The following is a 16,690-nucleotide window of genomic DNA, read 5'->3' as shown; positions in this document are numbered from 1 at the left end:
TATGTAGATACCAGGTAGGCAGTTACAAGGAGTAAAAATTTATTAGTTACAAGGAGTAAAAATTTATTACGTGCACTGCCATTTATAATTTACGTACAGTGGAAAATAAACTCGCAAGTCGGAAATCTCCAATAAGATATTTTTTATTACTGGAAATCCGAATTGCCATCCGTTTTATGATGGTCTGCTTTGAGGATTTCAGTTTATGTGTTCATAAAATATTCATAGGAATGAGCAATGATAATTCCCATTTCCCATTATCGGGTCTATACATATTTATGGCCTTTGGGGGAGGGAGATACATTTTTATGGTCATTTCCGACTGGAAAAATCTAGGTATATGAATGCATTTTTTTTTTATTTTCGCCTACCCCACTTCTAAAGTTTAGTACCCACACCTTTCTCACTAGACAAAAAAAATATTCAGGTGTGACATAAGTTTTGTAATAAATCAGTTTCCACTCATATATTCAGTTCCGAGTCATTAACAATAACCTCCATCAATATCTAGTGAGTTAGGTAATTCGTTTAGTTATCTTGGACAGTTTCATTTGCCAGCTCATGCGGCGTTTTCTATTTTATTTGCATCGATTTGTTCTTGGTTACTTGAACAGTCACCGTCATTTGCAGTATGATCTGATGTTTTAGTCTCTTCATTTAAGGTACCTTGTTCTTGAACACTTGGACTGTTACACTCATGGTTTTCACTCTCAGTTTTTGAGCTGTCCATTTTGTTTGCGGGCTCATCAATTTCTTGAATATTTGAATCGACAAATTTAAAGTCAATATTTGCATTTTTCACTTGTTCAAGTTTCGTTCCATTATTTGAATCGTCCTGTTCGTCTTGATTTAAGGTACCTTGTTCTTGAACACTTGGACTGTTACACTCATGGTTTTCACTCTCAGTTTTTGAGCTGTCCATTTTGTTTGTGGGCTCATCAATTTCTTGAATATTTGAATCGACAAATTTAAAGTCAATGTTTGCATTTTTCACTTGTTCAAGTTTCGTTCCATTATTTGAATCGTCCTGTTCAAGGGCAGTTTTGTTTAGCGATTCTTTATTTGAATTTTCCCCATCTTGGTTAGAAAAATCTACTGTCGATTTGAAAGACTCCTTTGAACTAATAAGGTGACAAACCATGGCTTTGGGTGTCATCTCAAACATTTGTATAGTGTTCGGTATGCTACAGTTGAAATTGTAAAAGCTCAAATTTGGTCTACTGCTTTTACTGTTGTCCTCGTTAACGCCATTTTCGACGTTTTCACTGTTTATCTCGCTTTTGTTTGACTTTTTGAACACACAGCAGCAACTATTGTCCATCAAAGCATTTTGAGTTTTTAATATTCTTTCCTGTGTGACTTTGACAAGATCTTGATTTTGTTTAATTTCTTCATGCCTCCGTTTTATTTCCTCCTGGTTGATTTTAATCTGTCCTATATTTGCTCTTATTTCTTCTTGATTGCTTTTGATTACACCTTGAGTATCTTTGACTTGGAGTAGAATTTTTTCCAATCTCTTGAGATTATTTTGGATTGTTCGAACCCGCTTCACCTATAAAATAGATCAGGAGTGAAAGGTTATAAAATATAGAGCATTAGATATTTTTCCAATTGACGCCCGCCACCTAAAAAGTATGAAGATACCTACTAGATTGAATATTCCTTTTCTCTCGTTTTATCACCTTCATTTGATTTCCTCTGGGACCACATTAAAAGCAATTCTCGACTTCCTTTTCCCTATCCTTCTCTGCATTTATTTCGCCTTTTCGGCAATATAGAGCATTAGATATTTTTCCAATTGACGCCCGCCACCTAAAAAGTATGAAGATACCTACTAGATTGAATATCCTATTTCAACATAATACAAGTAGGTATAGGTACCTATAAGTACTTACCAAGAACCAATAAGATTTGTAAGAATCATTGAGCAGTACGGAGTGCCTCATGACCGTTTCCTCTAGTTCCGCCACCCTCTCGGACAAATCCATACTAAAGTCTTCACCATTGTGAGACGAATAATAAAAGTTTTCCACCTTATCAAGAGCTCTCAACGCCTCTGCAAAGTTTCTGTTCAGCAATGATCCAGAAGGTGTAATCTTTATGTTTGAACTCAGTTGTGTTTCATTATCATTCGACTGATTGTCAGCTTTTTCATTGTTGGAACCTTTGATTTCATTTGCAATTTTCGAACACTGGTTCGAGATAATATCCGTTAAGCGTTTGAATCCATCTCCAAATAATTCGACAAAAGCATGAACATTACATAAATCATAAAACCCTTCATCAGAATTTTCATTGTTTTCAGTAATGGTGTCATGCATTGATAGTGATGGGTCGTTCCGCATTCTAAGGATACTCTGATAGAGGTTTCCATTGTAATCTCGATTTGTTTTCGCCGGATGAACACTTTTTACATCTCTCTTAATTGTTGGACTAGTAACGGTGTCAGTAGATGAGTTATGAATATTAGAATTGTTTGTTGTGCTATTGAACTCATTGTTACTGGTACTGGCAAGCTGAATTTCATCAGATCTAGACATTTTCCGGTCTAGATTATCAGATGTATGAAAATACTTACAGATTAGGTTTGTGGGTTAAATTAATGTAAGTACTTGGTATGTTTTGTAGTGTGTCGTGTTGGACTTTTTTGGTGCGTAGTTAAAATTGTGAATGTGAAGGTTTGTGAAGTGGAGATACTGTTAATGAGATGGCTGCTGTAAAATTTGAGAGTAATAAATGAGGTTGGCTCTAAAGCTGTTGGTTCTAAAACCGACCGACGCGGCGCGACCAAGTCTCCCGTACACGAAGTGGGCAAAACCTCTCCATAATTTTCACGATTACCCTTTTTGCCGTCTGGTCTAGCCAAGAGAACACAAACAGTTACAATATGAGTAGGTATTAGGTACCTAGTTACTTATCTAGCACGAATTCGTAGGTACATAAAAAAAAAAAACTTACCCAGAACCACAGCAGTAAATAGCATGATACGCCAAACTGCCATAGTAGGTACTGACGAATTAGATCTCAACTCAAAAGAATTAAAGTAAAAATTAGGTATACCTATAATAGGTTAGTATAGGTATAGGTACCTAGCTTTAAGTGACCGTGTGACTTGTTATAGGTGCTCTATGTTATGAAATGCTTAGTTCTGAGGTACTAACGGTACTGAAAACAAAGGTACTGGAACTACTAAAACTACCTATCTACTTGACATTTAGGGTTAGGTACTCACCTCTACCTATGAACTAAGGCACATGCCAAATCAGCCAAATGTCCATCCCAACTTTAGCTATGTACCTATCCAGGTGCATTGTTCCGTAAGCAATTTTTTTGTAAATATCAGGGTCCACCGTGCTATGCTACAGGTATGACCTTCGAAAACTTACCTACTTATTGCTTGTCCACAACTGGGACCCATGGACCGCATAGACCATTGACCCTAGTCTAGACCCTGAACTATCGACTCCTGCCGAAATCATCAACCTTCTTTTACATTGAGTAGCATGGTTTGTTCATTTCCTCTTGGGTCGGGACTAGGCTATTGTCGAGGGTCAGGGCTCCGTTGTAGAAGCCTACTTAGAATCAGGGACTGAAAATTTCAGCTAAGCCTAGTTAGCTTGGAATGTAGCGCGTCTGCCTTAAGCCTGATTCACACTATAGTGCCAGTCAAGGTCCAGTCACGGTCCGGTAACTTGACTCCCCCAGGAATCGAACCGGGTCTCCCACATGCAAGGCGAGTGCAGTGATAACTACACCATGGGAGCTGATGCTTAGTTTGTTTAATATTGACCTCTATATGACAAGAGAAAAAGAAGAAGACACCTTAGGACCACTGATCTAAATGTAAAAAAAAATAACTTTATTTTCATATCTGATATTTCTCAACTTAACTTGCTCTCTTTATCCTCAGGTTTCAAATCAGAATGGGCCACAGTGAAGGATGAAACACTCTACATAGGAGGTATGGGCAAGGAATGGACCTCCACAACTGGGGAATTTCTCAGCTATGATCCAATGTGGGTGAAAGCAGTGTCCAACACTGGTCAAGTGATGCATTTGAATTGGACCAGCAATTATATGACCTTAAGGAGATCTTTGAACATTGAGTTTCCAGGTAATAATGATGGGAAAAAAAATGATCTCCAAAAAATGAGCATTAAGAGGGAATTCAGATCGGGTAGGCTGGAGACTGGAGACATATTGTTGACATTGCCAAAAACCAACTAGGTTACAAGTGGCCATGAAGGCAGGGTAAGAGGTAAAATAGAGGGAACTGTAACAACAGAGGTCTGATCGTCCCTAAATGGAAGAAGGCAAATATGATAAGAGGAAGCTAGCCGTTCTGAGAACAAACCTTATCTGTTTAGGATAAAGTTCATCACAGACAGGAATTGAACCCGCTTACAAGGCAGGCACGCTAGACTTCCAGGCCATGAAATGATGCAGATCTTCTATTTACATAAGTGACGTGTTAAGGTAGAAACACACTACCATCACGTCACGTCACGTGAAGTCATGGGGAGTCAGAAAGGTGTAGTTTAATTTAAAGTTTTCCCATAATACTATAGGTAATTTCCTTCAGGACACCCACACTACTATCCATGTAACGTGATAGTAGTGTGGCTGTCCTGAACGTCACGTGACGTGAAACTTTGAACTACATCTTTCTGACTTCACGTGACGTGATGGTAGAGTGTTTCTACCTTTACTGATTGTCTACTTTATTACAACATGAACAAAAAGTTTCGATTCTGACCTTCATCACTTGCGTTTGTCGTCAGGTTACATGATTCACGAGTCAGGTGTATGGAGTGAGTATCATCAGCGTTGGTTCTTCCTACCGAGGCGGAGTTCCCATTTCAAGTACGATGAAGTAACAGATGAGAGAATGGCTACCAATGTGCTTCTCTCGACAGATTCTAACTTTACTAACGTCATGGTAAGTTCTAGGAGCTCTAATTCGTAAGTAGCGATAATTTAGTTCGGTGTACCTACGTGAAATAGACATGGTAAGTCACAATGAAATATAGTAAAATTGACTCTAAATCTTGCGAAAGTATCTCGTTTTTTTCTTTTTTTTTCCAAGCAATCTAAGTGGTTCTCGAGAAATAACTCCTTACAAATTTCATCAGTAAATGGTATCTTCAAGTTAAACTGATCCCAAGGGCAAGGTAAACCTTTACCCTTATCAAATGGAGTGTGCCGGAAAGCATGTGAACTCGACCCTCTGTGAAAGACTTTGTAAAGGTGTGTCCGCACATAGTCGATTGATGTCGACTGAACTGTCCACATTGCCTCAACAACATAGAATCGCCTCGTCGATCGACGGCCCGTCGACTATGTTTTGGACACACCTTAACATAACATCCACACTGCCTCGATTCACCATAGATTCATCTCGCCGACTACGTTTGGACACACCTTAACGCCTCTTTTTGTTCACTCACAGGTTACCTACATAGGAGAAGTGATACCCACGCATGGATATTCGAGTTTCTTTTTTTACGTAAATTCAAAAAATTTCTCTGGGGGGGGGTAAAAAAAAAAAAAAAAAAAAAAAAAAAAATCCAATTTTGTAGCTAACTACATCAGATTATTAAGGATAACCAGTCAATAATTACTTTTACAAACAAGCAAGTCATGATACTAATACCATATTTTTCTTCTGTTTCAGATCAATCATATGTCAATAATCTATCAAACTTGAAAAAATTAAAAGGGATAGCAGAAATGTATGGTAATAGTATCAAAAGTAATCTAAATGACTACCTAATGAATTGAAACTAGTCTTTTAGATCAAATAAAAAAGAAAAAAATAATTTTTAAATTAGTTAACATGATCTCATTTTAAAATCATAAAATTTTTGAGATTCAGTATTTTACCTAGATACATACCAAATAAATTAATTTTACCTCCTGAAGGAAACTACCAACTGTAGATTGAAATAAAAGAATAAATTAAAATGTCTGCTAATGGTGGTATGAATCCATTATTGAAGGAATGGGGGGCCTCATTCAAAGCTCCTACTGTGTATAGAGTTAGCAACGGTACACTTAGGATACAAGTGCAGTTAATGAGCCTCATTGCATTTGCTGGATTGTTTGCTCTGATCTTGTGTGTCTACTATTCACATTCCACATACAATCATGTACCAGCTGGATTTGGACCTTACGAGTCTAATATTTATTTGAAGAGTTTGGGCAAAGGTTTAATGTACAATAACACATACCCATTGACTCCACCTGTGCAAACTGCTCAGGGTATTCAGTATAGAATAGGTAAGTATAAATTATAAACTATTCATAAATTACCTACATCATTAGATTTGTATCCATCAAAGTTTTTAATCAACTGGTCAAATTCATGATTTTCTTTTCAAATTGAGTTGAACTTATCACTCAAGAAATAAGTAAATAAACGTGTTAGTATAATTATCTGAATTATTCCCAGGTTCTTTCGGGATAGGGCTGAAAAGCCCCTTTACAGGCCTTTAATATAGGCCGGGCTTCGCCCGTCTCTCCGACACGCTTGATCCAGGATTATTTACTAGGGTTACCTGGATCTCATTAGTAGGGTTGCCCGGACTTTTCCGTGTTAGTATAATTATCTGAATTATTCCCAGGTTCTTTCGGGATAGGGCTGAAAAGCCCCTTTACAGGCCTTTAATATAGGCCGGGCGTCACCCGTCTCTCCGACACGCTTGATCCAGGATTATTTACTAGGGTTTCCTGGATCTCATTAGTAGGGTTGCCCGGACTTTTTTACTTTAGGAACAGATGAAAAGGAGGGAAATGGTACTATGATATACAAAATGGTTTGTAAACTCTAAACTCTGGGATGGGTAAACTTAGCTAATTTTAATACAAGTACTAGTATGCCTAGTACATAGTAATATGTGCGGCCTACTTTTGATGGCTGGTCCATGTTGTAAAATTTCTAATGGAACGTAGATAGTTAAAGTTGTTTTACCATTGGTTGAATGTTAGGTGTTTATTTGGTGAAGCCTTAAATTTGGGAAACTTCAAATATCTTTCTCTTTTGTGGATAATTTCAAATTATTTACTTGTGGTTCAAAATACATTCAAACAAAATCTTGGTGTTCTATGTACCTAATAGGTACAGAGAGAAAAACCGGGGCTATTCCATCATAAATTTGCATTTAACATCATTTCTTTTGTATACAAATTACGTATCCACCAGGTTGCTTGAAAAAGTAAACAAATATCTGCATCGAAGGCGATCCCTAATCTCTTATAAACAAACGTTTAGTTGTCATTCCAAAATTTGGTTTCACCAATTTTATTAGTTGTAAAACCGTTCGTTGTAGAAAGTTCATAGTGTAGTGTTTTTGAAAAGTGTGGAATAGATATTGTTTTTTAAAAAATCGCAGAGTTGTGGGGAAAAAGTTCGATTTTTTACAATCGAATGAATCGAAGCTCATTGAGACAAGTACCTACCTGAAGATAAATCAAAAATACCCATGTACATGATGTACAACTTCGTGGTCTACTAAACGAATAGTCCATGCTTTTTGAAAGCACTATAATGTTTCTGATGTTGTTCATTCTATTTGACATAATCTGTGATAAATTAAACTAATTTTTGCCAGAAATAATGTTCGGTGCAAGCAATGTGTTGTTATTTTTGATCAAATTTCCATCATATGGGATAGTGAAAAGCCCACAGTGCTGAAATCAGGCTATGGTCTCAATGGAAGAGGCATGGAACTATCTGAGTTAGTTGTGTTTGATGGAAAACTCCTCACGGTTGATGACAGGACGGGAATTGTTTATATTGTAGAAAACAATATGGTTATACCTTGGGTTGTACTCATGGATGGAAATGGACAGTCTCCTAAAGGTACCTACCTACATATTAATGTCATGTTTAGTTCAGTGGTAAGGTAACACGGCATATTTTATTACAGCCTAGCGCTTACAAGGCAGATGTGCTACCAACCAAGCTAACTAGGCTGGCTCAGCAGGTTTAGTTTGTTTAATGTAATGTAAATGTAGTTTCTTTGTGTTATTGGATTTTTCCCAATATCTCAATAATCCTGGTGAGTCTACACAAAATAAATTCGTTCCAATGTTCTATTTTCAAAGTGATCTTTTCTTACTACATTAGAACTCCAACTCAACACTACCAACCAAGCTAACTAGGCTGGCTCAGCAGGTTTAGTTTGTTCAATGTAATGTAAATGCAGTTTCTTTGTGTTATTGGATTTTTCCCAATATCTCAATAATCCTAAAATCCAATATTTACCTACCATGCTGGCACCAGTCGCTATGTGTCATAGCTACTCATTTTCCTCACGAGGCTGAGTGGGCCCCGCAACAGCCAGTCACGGAATCAATCATTTGCACGATACAAATTTCTTGACTCCCCCAGGAATCGAACCGGGTCTCCCACATGCAAGGCGAGTGCAGTGATAACTACACCATGGGAGCTGATGCTTAGTTTGTTTAATATTGACCTCTATATGACAAGAGAAAAAGAAGAAGACACCTTAGGACCACTGATCTAAATGTAAAAAAAAATAACTTTATTTTCATATCTGATATTTCTCAACTTAACTTGGGCGAGTGCAGTGATAACTACACCATGGGAGCTGATGCTTAGTTTGTTTAATATTGACCTCTATATGACAAGAGAAAAAGAAGAAGACGCCTTAGGGTCACTGATCTAAATGTAAAAAAAAAGAACTTTATTTTCATATCTGATATTTCTCGACTTAACTCGCTCTCTTTATCCCCAGGTTTCAAATCAGAATGGGCCACAGTGAAGGATGAAACACTCTACATAGGAGGTATGGGCAAGGAATGGACCTCCACAACTGGGGAATTTCTCAGCTATGATCCAATGTGGGTGAAAGCAGTGTCCAACACTGGTCAAGTGATGCATTTGAATTGGACCAGCAATTATATGACCTTAAGGAGATCTTTGAACATTGAGTTTCCAGGTAATAATGATGGGAAAAAAAATGATCTCCAAAAAATGAGCATTAAGAGGGAATTCAGATCGGGTAGGCTGGAGACTGGAGACATATTGTTGACATTGCCAAAAACCAACTAGGTTACAAGTGGCCATGAAGGCAGGGTAAGAGGTAAAATAGAGGGAACTGTAACAACAGAGGTCTGATCGTCCCTAAATGGAAGAAGGCAAATATGATAAGAGGAAGCTAGCCGTTCTGAGAACAAACACAGGCTTTAGACTCAGCGATTCGACTTTTTGAGCACTGGTTAACTCGTTTTAATGTAGGTAACAGGACTATTGACAAATAAGCATGTAAATAGTCAATCCTATATGATTTTTAACGCCGAACCGAATGGTGCAACTTCTAACACTATTGGACTTGCAGTTCAAAAGTTACGGGTTCGATACTCCCCTTGAACATGCACTCTGTAAATAAGATCTCCATAAATAAATCCTGGACTTGCAGTTCAAAAGTTACGGGTTCGATACTCCCCTTGAACATGCACTCTGTAAATAAGATCTCCATAAATAAATCCTAAAAAAAAGCGAGAAAAAGCACAACATTTCTGTAAATAGTGTTATGTAAGCAATATCGAATTTATTTGTACTTATAACTATGTTAAGGAAAAGATTGACTGTGACTTGATACATCTAGCATCAATCTTTTTTTCATGTAGGTAAATCTTAGTGGGTATTGGAATAAAATTATTTGTTAGTTTTTTAGTAAGTAACTTTCTTCAAATTCGTGGTAGTATATTAATCTACATATTATGTATTAGATAGCGAAAGAAGAAATCATAATAAATACATTTTAAGGAGGAGGAGAGAATTTTCAAGACAGATACCCCTATCATTGTCCTAAGATTAAATAAAACACGAACATAATCGGAAGTCCAATCATCCAAAGTGTACGTACCTAGATTTAAAGTCAAACCTAACCTCACAATATTTTTACATATGGTCCACATGGACTTTGGTTATTTATTTAGGTCCGGGTCACTCCGGGTCCACAAAGTTCGATTCAAGTTTATCTCTCGGAGTTCAATTACATATGGTCCACATGGACTTTGGTTATTTATTTAGGTCCGGGTCACTCCGGGTCCACAAAGTTCGATTCAAGTTTATCTCTCGGACTCACTTTGAGGCCCCGGGGGTTATTCATCCAACCAAAGAGATTCAAACTCCAGGGAACAATCGAGGACATTGTACTCAAATATGAAGAGCAGAGCCGAAAAATATTGATTAGGTACCTATTTCGGTATGAATTTTACGAATACATCGATATATCGCGACCAAAGAGATTCAAACTCCAGGGAACAATCGAGGACATTGTACTCAAATATGAAGAGCAGAGCCGAAAAATATTGATTAGGTACCTACTTCGGTATGAATTTTACGAATACATCGATATATCGCGAAGATAATTAAGTCTAAGGGATTGTTTGAACAAATTATTATACAAATGATAAAAGAGCTCTTGTTCGGGGATTTACTTTCGGAAAGGCAGAAAAGACACTGATAAGAAACTTAACAAAGAGGTGCTCTATTTAACTGTTGACATTATGACGTCAAATCTCAAGCTAACAATCCGAACAAAGCTCTTGCTTATACAAGTCCTGAGGTACCTACTCACTTTTTCCAAATTTTTTGATTACCTAACAATCATCAAACCTTGGTCTGTAAAAAAAAACTAATCGATCAACAACACTGGAACTGTTGTCCTATTTACTACCAAATGAACTCCACAGAAATTCAAAATCCCAGTCATTATTCCAAAATCCAGTGTTGATTGAAAAGCTGAGCCTTCGAAGTCACACAAGAGACCCAGTGCAGTCGATAATTTTTGCAGATCTCTTTGCAAACAAAATTAGCATCGCGAACTGAACTCTTTAACGTTATTTGAGGAAAACTCGTTTCTGCACGTGCACAGAAACGAGTTTTCATTAAATAACGTTAAAGAGTTCAATTAACGGGACGCTAATTTTGGTTGCAAAAATTCGCTGTTATTTTGTTTCAATATACTCACCAGTTGGGCTTCTTCAGGCCATCCTTGGACTGCCAGCACAGGTTGTGTTTATTGGCCAAGATGGCTCCTGTCACGGTTGATCCATTATTACCTCCCCATCCTATTAGCATCACCCCAACTTTGGACACCTTCCTCTGTGTTCGAATGTTAAGAACACTTGATGTGGGTTTACACTGAAAAAAGGAGGAAAGATAGGATTGGATTGAATTGAATATACCTACCCTGTTTATCCTGCTCGAATGAGACTAAAAAGTCCCTTTACCCAAGCAGTCTAAACAAGGTCTCGTCACTCGTGTATTTTATGGGTCTAACAGCATAATACATAAAGGTTTATATCAAGCAACTGAAGGATGGTAATGCTTACGGCTCAAGTACGAGTGGTGTACACGTGTCGTGAGATTTTTAAAAGGGAAAGCTAAGACCAGGGGTGGCCATAACGTAGCTCGATCTTGTGCGGCTGTCTAATCATTGTTCCTACTTGTTGAAAAAATTCTCTGAAGATTAGAATTTCCATGAGACCGAAATCTAAAGATTGTAGACCAAAATTTCCAAAAATTTCTCCGACTGCGTGGCTCACCCCGAATCGGCTTTTTGGGATTGCGCCTCCCGAAGGTAAGGTTAGTGGTCACCCCTGCTATAGACCCACATACAGCCAATCTGCTGGTGGTTTTACCCTGTGTCCATACATAATCGACGCCGTCGATCGACGAGGTGAAGAGGTGAATCTATGTTGTCAAGGCAGTGTACGGTCGACGGTCGATCGACGGCGTCGACTATGTGAGGACACAGTGAATCGGCTTTTTGGGATTGCGCCTCCCGAAGGTAAGGTTAGTGGTCACCCCTGCTATAGACCCACATACAGCCAATCTGCTGGTGGTCTTACCCTGTGTCCACACATAATCGACGCCGTCGATCGACCAGGTGAAGAGGTGAATCTATGTTGTCAAGGCAGTGTACGGTCGACGGTCGATCGACGGCGTCGACTATGTGAGGACATAGCTTTACAATCCAGGTTAAATAGTATGAAAGGCTCAGTACTCAGTATTGTGAGGACATTTGAGTAAATATGTATGTCATGAATCTTTGTGGTAAGGCAGAGAGCTTTCTCACAACTTTGTGGGTATCACAATATTACATGTCTTTCATTTACTCAACCATCATATTTATTATCGCTCGTCTCTTCGACTTGTAATGCCGCCACTGGTCGCTACTCGATTAAAGTAGCTACTCCATTGTCCTCACGAGGCTGAGTGCACCCCGAACTCCAAGCACAGAGCCAAAAAAAACCTCGGCCCCGCCGGGAATCGAACCCGGACCTCCTGGGTGCAAGCCTAGTGTGATACCCACTCGGCTAAATATGTATGTACTTAAATGAGAAGCCACCAAAGGCGGCATTACCAGGGTAAGGAGAAACTTGAAATACAGTTCATTGATTTTTTTTTTAATTTTATTTTATTTTCAAGATGAGTGTTCCACCGCCGTTTTTATTTCGTAGCAATGAAACAACTGCTCCATTACACGCATGTGGCCTGTGTCGTAGCATATGTATCCCGTAGTATGCCTCTCATCAGATGGGCGAGAAGAAGACACATACTCGCGTCTGTGTCGTAGCATGCCCATCCCGTAGTATGCCTCTCATCAGATGGGCGAGAAGAGACACAATACTTCCCATTTACGGTGTGAGTTAACATGCCCATCCCGTAGTATGCCTCTCATCAGATGGGCGAGAAGAAGACAAATACTTCCCATTTAGGTGCTGGGTCAACACGAGAACCCAGAAAGTAACCCGTTGAAATATTTGCAATCGAAAAACGAGTACAATTTTTTGTCGATGGTGGGATTCGAACCCGGGAGTCCCGGGACCTTCTGCATGGCAAGCAAGCGCGTTACCACTGGACCAACCGTGCCCCCAAAAAGAAGATTAAAAGATTAAGTAGGTACGTAGAATGCTGTAATATTCACAACACATTGTGAAGAGGCTCTCAATTTGATCATAAATAAAGATGTATTAGATGAGGTATTAGCTTAGCCATTATTAACTCTTTAGGTAAACTTTCAACTCAAGTTCTAACTTTTTTCTTCCTTTTTTTAACTCGAAAGCCAACATTGATTATAAATACATAATAATAGGGACCTACTTCATTAGGTACCCCAGGCTAATCAGATAAGTATGATGACATATTACCATGAAGTGGTTTGTGCGAAGGCATGAGGCAGCTAATGGGCTGTGTAATCTTATCACCTCCATCTCTTAATTATAATTTTACAGCAACTGATTTTTTCAATTTTTTTTTAAGGAGTGGTTAAGAGGATTAGACAATTAACTGGAAAAATCTGAAGACTCAGTAACTTTGCTCGTGGTATAAACACTAACATTGCAGTGCCAAAAAAAATTGGACTTCATGCCAAGAGTATAAAGGTAGAAACATAATACTATCACGCAGTGGCGTAGCGTGATCTAAATTCAAGTGTAGGGCGTGTAGGGCTCATGCACAGGTCTACCAAGTCCCATCACAGTACATGCCATGCCATTAATATTTATGGGCATTAGAGTGAACTTTTGAGTTGTATGGCCGCCATACACGCCATACATACACGCTACGCCACTGCTATCACGTGACGTGACATGACAGTAGTGTGTTTCTACCTTAAGATTAAGGTAACTGAGTCTCGAGATTTATCAAAAGTCCCCCGTAGGTATGGATTAAAAAGGATCCCGAAATAATGCAAAAGCTGTTAGATAAAGGTTCGAGGGTACAATTTTCTTCTATTCAATAGGACAATCATGCTAACGATTGGTAGCGATTTTGCATAAAGTATCAAACTTCTTTTAAAAAAAATAGGTAATTGAGAGGCTCATTGAAAAACGGGCGAAAGTCGACTTTCGCCCCCTTTTCCGATTATTGCATTTTTTGATCCGCAATATTGTTCTCCTTCGAAACAAAAACAATCATACTGATAGCTCCTTTTTTCACGGAGTTACACGAGTTTTTGTAAACCAACTCATGTGCTAAGGAATTAGGTATCTTTTCAAATGTCAAAAGCGTTTTCCTCGAAACTCAAATTTTCGACTTTTGCCCTTTTTCCGATCAGCCTCTCAATTAATAACTATCGGATTTTTAGTTATCCACTTACAAAATCATACCTACCTATGAGTACTTTTACAGGTAATTCACTAAACATAGACATTATTTTTCTCCTTACCACATATCTGTCGTTTTCCCGAACAACTGTATTCCTGGCGTATTCATACACCGCTTCGATGGCACGTTCTGTGTATTTTACATTCGGACTCTCCACAAGAACATTCAAATTCTGCGAATTTTTCATTCTTTAAAAACCGTCCGGAACAAAAACTACGAAACAAATAAATCAATAAAATTGCCTATAAGTATAAAATCACAGATTGGAACAAATGTGTTATGAAAATCGGTAAAAATCATACCTACCTATGAGTACTTTTACAGGTAATTCACTAAACATAGACATTATTTTTCTCCTTACCACATATCTGTCGTTTTCCTTAACAACTGTATTCCTGGCGTATTCATACACCGCTTCGATGGCACGTTCTGTGTATTTTACATTCGGACTCTCTACAAGAACATTCAAATTCTGCGAATTTTTCATTCTTTAAAAACCGTCCGGAACAAAAACTACGAAACAAATAAATCAATAAAATTGCCTATAAGTAGGTATCACAGATTGTAACAAATGTGTTATGAAAATCGGTAAAAAAGAAGTACTTTTTTATTTTACTTCGAAAAAAATTGGTAAATATTGACGCCGAGCTCGGAGCAATAATGAACGAAAAACTTTGTACACGGAATGACGAAAGTTTGAACACTGAAAGTTTGGTCTGCGTGCGGGGATGCGCAAGGAATGAACTGTCAGACACTCAGACCTGAAACGTCAATATGACTCAACTCTCAGCTTGAGTAAGGCGTTATCATTGGGTTTAGCAACATGTTACAAGTACGCCGTTACAGTAAGAGACCAGCCCGCGGTGATAGCACGTTTAATACATCAGTTCCTGACGGACTACTGAAGTTAAGCAACGTTGCGCGTGGTTGGTATGTGGTGGGGTGACTATCAGGGCAATCCCTGCCCCACTCAAGCTAGGTGTGAGGATATGAGGGGCGTAGCTTGGGGCCTTTGGACTTTGAGCAATTGGGAATAAGAAACGAATGACAATGTGAATAGACCTTTGAACGAAGGCAGGAGGCCTTTTGAATTTGAATAAGTGACAAATTGGAATAAGTAATATACTAAGATCTCTTAACGTGTTAATTATGAATAATTAAGTTAATAAAAGCGTGCGAGCGTGCGTGCGAGCTGCGAGCGTGCGTGCGAATGTTCAATATGAAACGTGACTGCGGTGGCTACGGTCGTAGCCTCTCTCTCTCTCTCTCTCTTATTTTTTATTTATTTATTTTTTTCAGTTGGAATGAGAGTCAGGGATAATGTCAGGAAGACTTGTATTGTGGGCGTGAGTGCCCGGTTGAACGGTTAAAAGGAAAAGAGGTCGCCGCTCTCGGGGATTTTATATCCGGGAGTGGAGACTGTAGGTGCAGCCGGTTTCTCCCCATTTCAGGAGGGCGACCGGGCGCGAAATATCCCCAAGTGTTGGAGGAATCGTAAGAATGTGTGTGTGAGCGTGTAGTATTACCAGTGTGTTTTACATGGTATAAGTATAACCATTGTTTTGTTCTTTCGATCTTCTCTTCTTACTTCCCACATAAGAGTAATGTACATAATACATGTACAATACGTATGTACTATGGTTCTTTCAATCTCATTTTTCACAGAATCGTATTGAGCTCAACTCGGTTTTTAAGGCTGTATGCCCCTACACCCAAGCCTCACAGTGGGATTTTTGTGTATGTACGTACGAACTACGAACAAACTCTTGCCGAAAATATTAGCTACATAAACACTAGCAAGCAAGTCCTGTGATTAAGGCTAGTTAGCTCTGTGGGTAGCCAGTTGGAATGAGAGTCAGGGATAATGTCAGGAAGACTTGTATTGTGGGCGTGAGTGCCCGGTTGAACGGTTAAAAGGAAAAGAGGTCACCGCTCTCGGGGATTTTATTTCCGGGAGTGGAGACGTAGGTGCAGCCGGTTTCTCCCCATTTCAGGAGGGCGACCGGGCGCGAAATGTCCCCAAGTGTTGGAGGAATCGTAAGAATGTGTTTGTGAGCGTGTAGTATTACCAGTGTGTTTTACCTGGTATAAGTATAACCATTGTTTTGTTCTTTCGATCTTCTCTTCTTACTTCCCACATAAGAGTAATGTACATAATACATGTACAATACGTATGTACTATGGTTCTTTTAATCTCATTTTTCACAGCAGAATCGTATTGAGCTCAACTCGGTTTTTAAGGCTGTTTGCCCCTACACCCAAGCCTCACAGTGGGATTTTTGTGTATGTACGTACGAACTACGAACAAACTCTTGCCGAAAATATCAGCTACATAAACACTAGCAAGCAAGTCCTGTGATTAAGGCTAGTTAGCTCTGTGGGTAGGGAGTCTGCCTTGAAAGCGCTAGGTCACGGGCTCGTTTCCCGTCCAGGGTTGATTTTATCCTAAACAGATAAGGTTTGTTCTTCGAACGGCTGGCTTTCTCCTATCCTGTCTTCCTTCTCTCTTCACTTTCGAGACGATAAGACCTGAGCAGCTACAGT

At 38.9% G+C, this 16,690-nt stretch overlaps 4 protein-coding genes across 4 annotated transcripts; 2 read left to right on the top strand and 2 right to left on the bottom strand.

Annotated features, from left to right (window-relative positions):
- Window positions 1-428: 428 nt before the first annotated feature.
- Window positions 429-2,736, bottom strand: LOC103509555. Its single transcript, XM_008474178.2, has 3 exons — window positions 1,896-2,736; window positions 859-1,552; window positions 429-666 (listed from the first exon to the last, which is right to left on the bottom strand). Exons 1-3 carry the CDS (start codon window positions 2,538-2,540, stop codon window positions 560-562), a joined length of 1,446 nt encoding a protein of 481 aa, XP_008472400.1. The 5' UTR covers window positions 2,541-2,736; the 3' UTR covers window positions 429-559.
- A 620-nt stretch (window positions 2,737-3,356) lies between these two features.
- Window positions 3,357-5,707, top strand: LOC103509560 (soluble calcium-activated nucleotidase 1). Its single transcript, XM_026823855.1, has 5 exons — window positions 3,357-3,365; window positions 3,805-4,114; window positions 4,782-4,939; window positions 5,450-5,506; window positions 5,675-5,707. The coding sequence occupies exons 1-5, from the start codon at window positions 3,357-3,359 to the stop codon at window positions 5,705-5,707; spliced, it is 567 nt and encodes a 188-aa protein (XP_026679656.1).
- Window positions 5,660-9,076, top strand: LOC103509559 (soluble calcium-activated nucleotidase 1-like). The gene is made up of 3 exons (XM_026823854.1): window positions 5,660-6,292; window positions 7,611-7,861; window positions 8,760-9,076. Exons 1-3 carry the CDS (start codon window positions 5,964-5,966, stop codon window positions 9,074-9,076), a joined length of 897 nt encoding a protein of 298 aa, XP_026679655.1. The 5' UTR covers window positions 5,660-5,963.
- Window positions 9,077-10,999: 1,923 nt separating this feature from the next.
- On the bottom strand, window positions 11,000-15,032 carry LOC103509558 (inositol-3-phosphate synthase-like). Its single transcript, XM_008474181.3, has 3 exons — window positions 14,740-15,032; window positions 14,208-14,441; window positions 11,000-11,176 (listed from the first exon to the last, which is right to left on the bottom strand). Exons 2-3 carry the CDS (start codon window positions 14,331-14,333, stop codon window positions 11,000-11,002), a joined length of 303 nt encoding a protein of 100 aa, XP_008472403.1. The 5' UTR covers window positions 14,334-14,441; window positions 14,740-15,032.
- Between the last annotated feature and the right edge of the window lie 1,658 nt (window positions 15,033-16,690).

Source organism: Diaphorina citri, unplaced genomic scaffold (assembly GCF_000475195.1).
Source record: "Diaphorina citri unplaced genomic scaffold, Diaci psyllid genome assembly version 1.1 scaffold510, whole genome shotgun sequence".
NCBI classification, from domain to species: Eukaryota; Metazoa; Arthropoda; class Insecta; order Hemiptera; family Psyllidae; genus Diaphorina; species Diaphorina citri.
Note: the sequence above shows the minus strand (reverse complement) of the source record. Positions and strands in the feature narration are given on the sequence as shown.

Excerpts from the sequence above, each read along its gene's own strand:
- LOC103509555 (XM_008474178.2), bottom strand. The coding sequence starts at position 2,540 with ATGTCTAGATCTGATGAAATTCAGCTTGCCAGTACCAGTAACAATGAG. Across the intron at positions 1,553-1,895 it reads ACAAATCTTATTGGTTCTTG|GTGAAGCGGGTTCGAACAAT; the intron begins GTAAGTACTTAT and ends TCTATTTTATAG. Across the intron at positions 667-858 it reads TCCAAGTGTTCAAGAACAAG|GTACCTTAAATGAAGAGACT; the intron begins GTACCTTAAATC and ends TTCAAGAACAAG.
- LOC103509560 (XM_026823855.1), top strand. Across the intron at positions 4,115-4,781 it reads TTTGAACATTGAGTTTCCAG|GTTACATGATTCACGAGTCA; the intron begins GTAATAATGATG and ends GTTTGTCGTCAG. Across the intron at positions 5,507-5,674 it reads ATTCGAGTTTCTTTTTTTAC|ATCAATCATATGTCAATAAT; the intron begins GTAAATTCAAAA and ends CTTCTGTTTCAG.
- LOC103509559 (XM_026823854.1), top strand. The coding sequence starts at position 5,964 with ATGTCTGCTAATGGTGGTATGAATCCATTATTGAAGGAATGGGGGGCC. Across the intron at positions 6,293-7,610 it reads AGAATAGGTAAGTATAAATT|AAATAATGTTCGGTGCAAGC; the intron begins ATAAACTATTCA and ends AATTTTTGCCAG. Across the intron at positions 7,862-8,759 it reads AAATGGACAGTCTCCTAAAG|GTTTCAAATCAGAATGGGCC; the intron begins GTACCTACCTAC and ends CTTTATCCCCAG.
- LOC103509558 (XM_008474181.3), bottom strand. The coding sequence starts at position 14,333 with ATGAAAAATTCGCAGAATTTGAATGTTCTTGTGGAGAGTCCGAATGTA. Across the intron at positions 11,177-14,207 it reads GGGAAAACGACAGATATGTG|TGTAAACCCACATCAAGTGT; the intron begins GTAAGGAGAAAA and ends TCCTTTTTTCAG.